The 10,112-nt window shown below is 35.8% G+C and overlaps 1 protein-coding gene and 1 long non-coding RNA gene across 2 annotated transcripts; both read right to left on the minus strand.

The window, feature by feature from the left end:
• Positions 1–332: 332 nt before the first annotated feature.
• On the minus strand, positions 333–2,126 carry LOC139872838 (uncharacterized). The gene is made up of 4 exons (XR_011767170.1): positions 2,078–2,126; positions 1,532–1,592; positions 560–635; positions 333–458 (listed from the first exon to the last, which is right to left on the minus strand). It is a non-coding gene; the product is annotated as an uncharacterized lncRNA (long non-coding RNA).
• A 196-nt stretch (positions 2,127–2,322) lies between these two features.
• On the minus strand, positions 2,323–9,718 carry LOC139871077 (uncharacterized). The gene is made up of 7 exons (XM_071858818.1): positions 8,836–9,718; positions 6,611–8,739; positions 4,689–4,739; positions 3,109–3,195; positions 2,927–3,034; positions 2,724–2,811; positions 2,323–2,597 (listed from the first exon to the last, which is right to left on the minus strand). Exons 1-7 carry the CDS (start codon positions 9,716–9,718, stop codon positions 2,323–2,325), a joined length of 3,621 nt encoding a protein of 1,206 aa, XP_071714919.1.
• Positions 9,719–10,112: the final 394 nt, after the last annotated feature.

Raw genomic sequence — 10,112 nt, forward strand, 5'->3', positions numbered from 1 at the left:
ACTTACAGGTTTTTAAATGAGATGATAACAACAATTTCAGATCCGTTCAACGTCGTTGGTTCGTTGCTTCTATAGTGGAACGTTAATCACCGTCAATCCTTTATATAAGTGTAGCCATTTAACCCAATTAAATGAAGAATCGAGTCCAAACCTTGAAATGTAATTCTGAAAATTAGTAGTCCAAAAGATACAATTTGGTAAACCCTAATACGGCTATAAAGAATCAAGAATTTTTTATATGATATGGTGATTTTTGTTTATTAAAACTTAATCAATAACCAAATAATTAGTTACCTGCTTTGGAAATGTGGATGATCAACACACACATGAATCTGAAACTGACCCTAGAAATCATCCATCTGGTTATACATATGATTAAAAGATGGCTAATCCACTTGTATATTCATGCCCACTTTGCAGTTATAAAATACAATAATTTGTTCTTAACTTCACAAACTCTGTGATCAGTATAATGCAAAAGCACAAGTAAATTAAGTACCCGTATATATAATAATGAAGAATAAACAGAATCATGGCATTTGTTATGTGGGCCGCTTACCTGGATGCGATAACAACATTCTTTCCTTTTACGCGTCGAGAAGGGTGCGGCCTGTTGTCTTTGAAGACTCAATCTGCTGAGAGGTTGAAAGTTAAAACAGAAAACAAAAAGTTGTCTCAGTATAAGATATATATACGCTTCATAATGGAGATAGTTAGCTAACTTTAGCTTTAACCAATCATATGAACTTACTACCTACATCACAGTTCAAATAGTAAGTATAAAGTTACCATTAATTTTTATTTATGAGTCAGGAATATCGGGGCCGGATAGCTATAGTCACACACAGTTCACTTATATCACCTCCACCATCTTCATCATTTTCGGTTTCGGGGTGTTCATATCTATTTGTCTCGATGATTGTTGCCGATGATTTTGTGATATCTCATGTCCTAACAATTCTTTTATTCACATTTACATTTAGTCACACTCAATTATTACTAAAGGTAGCAATTTCTACTCATTTACATAGATTGACCGATTAATGTCAGATTTCATCTCTAATGTGTCAAACATGTAAAAACGACACATTAATACGTTTGACACATTTACATATTAGTACTCTTGACATCTCAAATTTTACTATTATAAATAAGACATATTAGTACTTTTAACCCGACCCACCCATGTTACCACTTGTATGAAGTAGTATGAACAACAGATATAAAATAAAGGGGTAGTATCATCAATCGACCTTATATTACATTTGACATGTGTTTACAATAACATTAATAAATATGGTAGACTGGACAAATTATGACAGAAAATTAATGGTAGTTTCAATATTATTCCTACCCTTGTAAATGATAGGTAGTTTGAAAATTATATTCAGTAGTTGCAAAAACTTCTATTTCACGAAAGTTAAATTATCTATTTCATGAAAGTTAAATTATCTTTCTTTTCCTTGATCTCATACTTTACTATTATTATTATGTGAGTCACATTATTTTCATCTAACATGCGCCGAATTACCTCAAAAGAGCGTCATGCAGAAACTTTCCACCCAAACTACCCTGGGAACCAATCATGATCTCTGCAAAGTCAATTAAAAGAATCAAAACCATTAACTAAAACAACCCTACTATTACAAAACAATCCAAACTCAATAAAGTTCAAATCTTTAGACGATTAAACCTAATGGACACTTGCAAAATCATCTAATTCCGATTTGACAATTAAAACATAAAACATAATTATAGAAGCTAATTCTGTTTGTTCCTAAACCAAAAAGCCAATAGGAAGATAATGATCTGATGAACCCTACCCCAATATAACTACCTTTAGATTATATTCATATCATTATCCTTTGAAATGTACAAAAAAATATTTCATTAGTAAAATAAGGGTGATTTGCTTTAGCATACAGAACATTGGTTCAGAAGGGCCGAAGTCGCCCGCAATTTAGTTTTGATGATGTAACCTTTTTAAGGATTATATTTGAACATTCCAACAATATTCTGTTAACACATGGAGCATCAATTTTTTAACATCTAATCATAAGGATCAAATTGATCGAACCTGCATTGCATTGTTGAGTTATAGTCAAGTCTCTGTCACAAGTACCCACTAAACCAAGGCTGGATCACATTGCAAATACATACATGACAACATTACCCTCTTGGATGGTTTAAACTTAAAGGCGTGTCTCAGGATCTTAGTTACAAAATCCTTGATCAAAGCGTCTCAAGAAACCAAATTCAACTCATGATGACTTCACACATCAATATTATCTCAAATATATCTGAAGATTTTCAGTGTATATTTCACAAACTCGGGATCGGGAACTGGGTTGTTAACGCCTCGACTCTCTTTCGCAAATCTAAAACCTTGTCTATGAAACTGAAATCCGATGAAGCTACATACTTCATGAAATCTTGAAGCTTCGATCCAGAAACAGCTTGTTTTACCTCACGTGTCAGCATCACCCCTTCATGAATAAAGTCTGCAATATGAACAAACTCCTTTTCGGTAAAGCCATGTGATGTCATAGCTGGCGAGCCGATACGTATGCCACCTGGCACAAGCGCACTTTTGACCCCTGTTACATTACAATTCAAGATCTTGATTACAAGCATATAATGGGTACTTGTACCATACAAAAGTTCAAAGCTTTACTGGTCTGGATCCATTTTTTCAATTAGTATCAAATACCCAAAAGTATTACCTGGTACAGAGTTCTTGTTCAAGGTTATAGAAGCCAGGTCAAGAATATTTTCAACCCTAGCACCATCAAGACCCTGCATTACAAAACCCTGCATTACAAAAGAGACGAAAAGATGCTTAACAATGTAATAACTTTACCTTATGAAAAAAAAACCTTAATATGTGGTAAAAAAAAATAGATGGGTTTAGGCACAAAGTATTTACCAATGGCCTGAGATCAACAAGCACCAAGTGGTTATCACTACCACCAGAAACCAGTGTGTACCCTAGCTCCAACAATCGTTCAGCAAGAGCTCGACAATTTGAGACAACCTAGAATAATACCAATGTTAGACCACTAAAAAAGGTTGCATTTTTAGCTGATAAGAAAATGAGATGTCAAAAACCTGGTTCTGGTAAGTCTTGAATTCTGGTGACTGAGCATGCTTTAAGCAAACTGCAAGTCCTCCTATTGTATGGTTATGTAGACCACCCTGTTAAGATAACATACACAAAATATTAACAAAAGACCACACACACATATTTAGAAAAATAATAATAATAATAATAATAATAATAATAATAATAATAATAATAATAATAATAATAATAATAATAATAATAATAATAATAATAATAATAATAATAATAATAAAAGTAAAATAGAAGATACATGTGTGTTGTGCCTTTAAGTTTTGCTATGGCGGGTTGAATTCGGTATGGTTTTCTACAATCAATCAAGTATCAAATTCTCCCAAAAAGTCAAAAAGTGAATAATATAGTAAGCAAAAAATCTAATATGTTGATCTGCAACACATGTATATGGTTCAGTGTGAATGAATAAAAAGGAAAAGCAATAAGCAACCATAAAAACAAACTTACTTGATTTCAAGGTCCAAATTGCCAATTCTATAATTGGACTCTTTAGCAGCATCATCATCTACACAGCAACATAAAACGAAAAGACCACAACTCAAAAACCTTACTCTTAATCAAATTGGGAAAAGGAAATCGATAAAGAAAACCAACAATATATCGAAGGAAAAGAAGTATAAAGTAAACCTGTTAAAAGATTAATCTTCAACCGAGTACGTCTATATATCAATGGAAATCAGAATTTTAATCCAAAAAACCCTAATTATGAAGGTAAAATCAGTCGGCTGCAGTGATAGTGATTCTAAAAGGAAAGCAAATTATATACGTTAATTATCATATCATTTTTTTATATAAAATAGTTGTTCAAAAAAATTTATATTAATATTGTTATATTTGGTTGTCATTATCAACTATCAATGCCATATTCTCTAATTAAATATTTCTAGTATTATAAGAACAGGGCTGCTCCTGACATTTTTAGTGCCCTGAGCGAGTCCCAAAAAAAGCCCCTTCGTCGACAGGGACGGTCCCGAGAACATAAGCCAGATGATGGAACGGGAAGTCACAACAAATTATACACTATAAAATTGCACAACAAATATACTCTATTAAATTGCAGAACATTGTAATGTTTCTTTTAATTTAAAAGTGTACATTCAAAATATTTCTAATAAGTTTACCTAGTTCTAAGTTTTAATTTAAGTTAACAAATTAAATACAAAGGGTTTGAGATTGCATTTTTCAGAATAACCATGTTGTTAAACTGATATACTCATATACTAATAGAAGGTATTGTATATTGTATTGTAGTCTAGTATAATAAAGCTGTTATTTAATTGTAGATGGACCATCGAACTCACAACCATGCAATTTTTGCCATTCAACTGCCATAATTTTCAACTATAGTTTACTTGTATCCCACATCGGTGTAGTACCATGAATATATACTCTATAAAATCAAAGGCTACTAGCTGTATTCAATATGATAATAAATTGGATTAATTCCTTGAACCTGATTTCTCATTGCACTTCTAAAACTCTCGGGCTTAACATTTTGGTTCTATATGTGAAAAATATTGGGCCGGCATATCTGAAAATAGTGGGCCCCTACAACTGTTGGGCCCTGTGCAGATGTTCCCCTTGCACCCCCATTGGGCCGGGCCTGTATAAGAATAAAGAGAGGAAGTCTATACTTTAAGAAGTATATTGAAGAATGGTCCATCGCAAGCTTACATTTTTTTTATTTTTATTTTTTTTTTTTTTTACGGCTGTTGAGATCACCCAGGGGCGACTTAACCACTAACGCGTGCCCTCAACTGCGTGCCAAAGAGGAAACCCTCACCAATCTCATACGAGGCATGGACGGTAAAATCCCTCTCCCCTTTACCCCCAACGCGACGTGAGAAAGGTGTCATGGGTGGAACTTCATGACAGAGATGAAATCGTGAATTAATATATAGCTAACATGAGGTCGAACTCCTTACTTCCCCTAAACGAGGCAAGCTTACATTGTGTACATATTTGTACTACAAAAATGTTAAATATGCTATTCATTTTTAATAAATCAGGCATAGTGGAATAGTAAAATTGATCATTCATATCATGACTTTTGAGTACACTTGTATAATTAATATATTACTCGGCACCAAGGTCATTACAATTCCGATCTTGATCATAGGATCGTAAAATGGAAAATATTAGTATTGTATTTAATCTTTTAAAAAAATAAGAAATGGTGTTGTTGGCAATTTATTGTGCGTTTCATTTATCTTCTTTATTTCAGTTTTTAATTCAATTCAATTCACTTAATACTTCTATGCATTTAAGATTGTCTACGCAAAAATATGTACACTGGCATATGGTCTTTTTTTGGTGCTTGCTTACACTGACATATGAATGTTTGTGTTGTCATTGTTGATTTTATTCCAAGAGTATCTCATTCAGGGGCGGCCCAATGGGGGTACAAGGTGGACATATGTCCAGGGCCCAATTTTTTAAGGGGCACAAAAAAAAAATTTCCTTATAATAGTCCATGTAATTTTGGGCCTTTTTGCTTGTATTATCCGTGGGCCCAAAAAAAAATATTATCCTTGTACGGGTCTTGGGGCCCTTTTGCTTCGCACCGTCCCGAGCACTCAAATTCTCGGGACCGGCCCTGATCTCATTGCAACTTCAAAGTTAAGGAGATAAAGTTTGATCTCTGGCTTTCTTGTTTTGTTTATCATTTACCTTATCAAATTTGATTAGTAACTTTGGGTATAGTTAAATTTCAAAGTTAAATTAATTGGTGAACATTTTTTTCAGAAAAGGAAAGAACTTAGCCGTAAACCATCACTAAGACCATTACATTACAAGGTTTCTTAGTGTATTCATTCAAATTCCCTTTTGCTTAATTTGTTATCCTTTTGGATTTTTTGTGTTTTCATGTTGCTACCATAAACGCACATGGAAATCTACTAACGCGGTCTTATTAGTTTAAAATTTATAACTTTATATATAAACAAGAAAAACAACTATCATAACATATTTAATACGAGTAGTTTTTTTTTTTTTTTTTTGAAAAGCAAGTAGGAATTATATTAATCAACGATATAAGTACAAAGGTGCTATTGTGGCCACTTAAAAAACAACAAGAAAATACAGAAGACTACACACGAATTAGATTGCAAAGATTGCAACTAGGACGATATGGGGTTAGAAAACCAATTATGCCACTCGAGCTTATGCCGATTTTGTCTCCTCGAAAGATAGAGTTTGAATCTCCAAGATTAGTGAAGGAACCGCCCCAATTTTGTTCTTGAAAACCTTTTCATTACGATTCTTCCAAAGCAAATAACAATCCAACAAACCGCTTGCCACAAAATTTTTTTGTTGTCTGTAGCTAGCGAACCAAAAGTCCCATTAAAGATGTCGTCGAAGCTGAAAATTGACGTATTGTATCCCCACCAATTTAGAACTTTTAACCACACATCTTGAGCGAATTGGCAAGAAAAAAGAATCTGTTCAACCGACTCTATACCCCCCATCACAAACCGGACATCTCACGCTATGTAAGTCAATACTCCTTTTGTCTAGTTCAAGTCTAACCGGAATGCGCCCCCTTCTCGCTCGCCAAATGAAGATCTCCACTTTTTTTGGAACTAATCTGTTACGCAAGGTCTCTACCTCCGAATTTTCACGAACCAATGTGATACTATCAATGAGTTTGGACATTACCATAACCGTGTACCCCTTGTTTTCGTCTAGTGCCCACTGCCACCCATCTTGTTTTTCGCTAACCAGCTTAATGGGCTGAATTAGCCCACGTAACTCTTGAAGTTCTGCTGCAGTTCGCCCAGTGGGCTCACGGGCCCAAGAACAGCCAACCGACAGCCCACCATTTGAGTTATGAACCATCTCTTGCACTGTTGCTGCCTTGTCAAGTGAAAGTCGAAATAGCCTGTTGAATCTTTCTTTGAAGCAAACGTTCCCGATCCAAGTGTCATCCCAAAACATTGTGTCCGTCCCATTTCCAATTGCGCGAGTAAATGAACTAGAGAAGGGGATCCCTAGCCCATCAACGTGTTTTCCTGCATCGCAAATAAAAGACCAAAGACTAGCGCTTGGATTACGGGCAGGCCCGTTACCAAACACAAATCCTCCATTAGAACCATAAATGCTACGAATCACCGAGACCCACAAAGTGTTGGTTTCGGTTTTAAACCTCCACCACCACTTACAAAGAAGGGCAAGATTTTTACATTTGAGTGACGTGATATTTAAGCCTCCTTCTTCGTGAGGAAGAAGGATTGTTTCCCATTTGACCCAAGACATTTTAGAGTTTGAACCCGACCCACCCCAAAAGAAAATACGTCTCGCACTCTCTAGAGATTTTAGCACACAAGGAGGGGCACGAAAAAGCGAGAAATAGTAGAGCGGTAAACTAGAGAGAACCGATTTAACAAGAGTCAAACGACCACCAAATGAAATCATTTTAGCTCTCCACTCCGATAACCGATTGTTGAACTTTTCGATAACCGGGGACCAATCTTTCAATTTCTTCATCTTATTACCCACAGGGAGACCCAAATACATAAAAGGTAACTTACCCGCTTGACAAGAACACCATGAGGCAAGATCTTCCACCTCTGAGTTGCTAATACCTACCCCATAAATGTGACTTTTATTGTAGTTCACCTTTAAACCCGAAGCCCTTTCAAAACATTCTAGTAAATACATTAAGTTACGAGCATTACGCTTACTCCATTCCCCGAAAAAAATCGTGTCATCCGCGTATTGTAAATGGGAAATAATAACCTTCTCGTTACCAACTTCAACCCCTTTATACATGCCTTTGTCCACCGCCACTTTAGTAAGAATATTAAGGCCTTCGGACGCGATAATGAAAAGAAAAGGTGATAGGGGGTCACCTTGCCTAACACCCCGCCTTAGATGGAATTCACCTGTCGGGGAGCCATTAATTAAGACCGAAATTGAGGCTGATTGTAAGCAAGATGCCATCCACTTTCGCCATTTAACCCCGAAACCCATACAAGTCATAACTTCTAGAAGATAGTTCCAATTGATCGAATCAAAGGCTTTCTCGAAATCGACTTTGAAAATAAGACCATGTTTTTTATTACGCTTGAGATCATCAACCACTTCATTCGCCACTAAGACACCATCTAGGATAAATCTCTCACTAAGGAAGGCACTTTGTTCCATCCCCACAAGGCGCGGCATGACTCTACGAATCCTAAGAGACAATATTTTCGCAATTATTTTGTAGTAGCTACCAATAAGACTAATCGGCCGGTAATCTCCAAAATTCAATGGATCCACTTTCTTAGGGATAAACGATACGAACGAAGTGTTGCACCCCTTGGAAAACTCACCGTGATCCCAAAACCAATTAATAGCCTCGATTAGATCCTCTTTGATGATGTGCCAAATTTTTTTGAAAAAACCCAAGTTAAAACCATCCAGCCCGGGGGCTTTAGTACTTCCACAACACTTTATCGATTCCCAAATTTTGGCTTCCGAGAATGGCACTTCGAGGCTTGATGCTTCTAATTCTGTGATCGATGAATAATTCAGCCCCTCTAGGCTAGGACGATCCATATCTCTCTCGTCGAATATTTTCTTGAAATGATTAATCGCTTCATCTTTGATAATCGACGGGTCTTCACATCATGAGCCGTTAACATTAATACCCCGGATATTATTTTTGTTGTAATTTCTTCGTAGTGAGTTGTGAAAATATTTTGAGTTTTCATCACCATCGGTCATCCAACGTACCCGTGCTTTTTGTCTCAACGTTCCGGTTTTTACCTTTTCCTTTTCTAGCCAAGTTTTTCTCGACGCACGCCAATTCTCGTGATCCTCAACACTTAAAAAACCTGATTCCGCTTTGAGTTCAAGATCCATCGCCACCTTTTTTGCATTTTCAATTTCTACATCAAGATTCTCAAAATGAGATTTGCTCCACTCTTTAAGATCCCCTTTTAACCTTTTTAGCTTGTTATGGAAAACACAATCTTTTCGATTACCTTCCATCGTACCTTTCCAGGATTCGGCAATTACATCTCCAATACCATCCACCAACAACCATTCATCCAAGATTTTAAACGGTTTAGGTCCAAAATTGACTTCACCATCCGACATCATAATAGGACAATGATCTGAAACCTTTCTATCTAAAGCAATGACCTTTAAATCCGTCCACAAACTAAGGAAGTCACTCGATACAAGAAATCTATCTAACTTGCTCATCTTAACTCCATCATCACTAACTCTAGTGAATTTCCTTCCCCCCATTGGAATATCAACTAGCATATTTCTATCGATGAAGTCATTGAACATTTTGGCCCGGCTTTCAACGAATTCACAATTTAATCTTTCTGAACAAACCCTAACTTCATTAAAGTCTCCACAAATAACCCAAGAGACCCCGGTACTACCTAGCAACATATCAAGAGATTCCCACATCCTTTTTTTATTCAAATCATCATGCGGTCCATATACATTTATAATGATAGATTCATGGCCCGAGTTTTTCCATTTACCCCGAATTGCAATAAAAAACTCACTTATAAGCTCACTATTCACCTCGAAAACATTTTTGTCCCAAATAATAATTTGACCGCCCGATTTACCGACCATTTCTTTTTGAGAAAAACCACAATCCTGGGATCCCCAAAGCCCAAAAAACCAACTATCATCTTTAGCATGACATTTTGATTCTTGAAGTGCGAAAATGGAAGGTCTTTCCGCAAAACATAATTTACGCACATCGCCAAATTTACTTTCTTTCCCGAACCCAAACCCACGAACATTTTGAAATGTCCCGTTCTTATTGATTAAAAACGTTCCATATTAATTGATTTCGTTGCGAGATTTTGACCTCTATATGAGACGTTTTTCAAAGACTGCATTCATTTTAAAACAAACCATAACCTTTATTTCATCAATAAAGGTTTAAAAAGCTTTACGTAGATTATCAAATAATGATAATCTAAAATATCCTGTTTACACACGACCATTACATAATGGTTTA

Source organism: Rutidosis leptorrhynchoides, chromosome 10 (genome assembly GCF_046630445.1).
Source record: "Rutidosis leptorrhynchoides isolate AG116_Rl617_1_P2 chromosome 10, CSIRO_AGI_Rlap_v1, whole genome shotgun sequence".
In the NCBI taxonomy this organism is placed as follows: domain Eukaryota; kingdom Viridiplantae; phylum Streptophyta; class Magnoliopsida; order Asterales; family Asteraceae; genus Rutidosis; species Rutidosis leptorrhynchoides.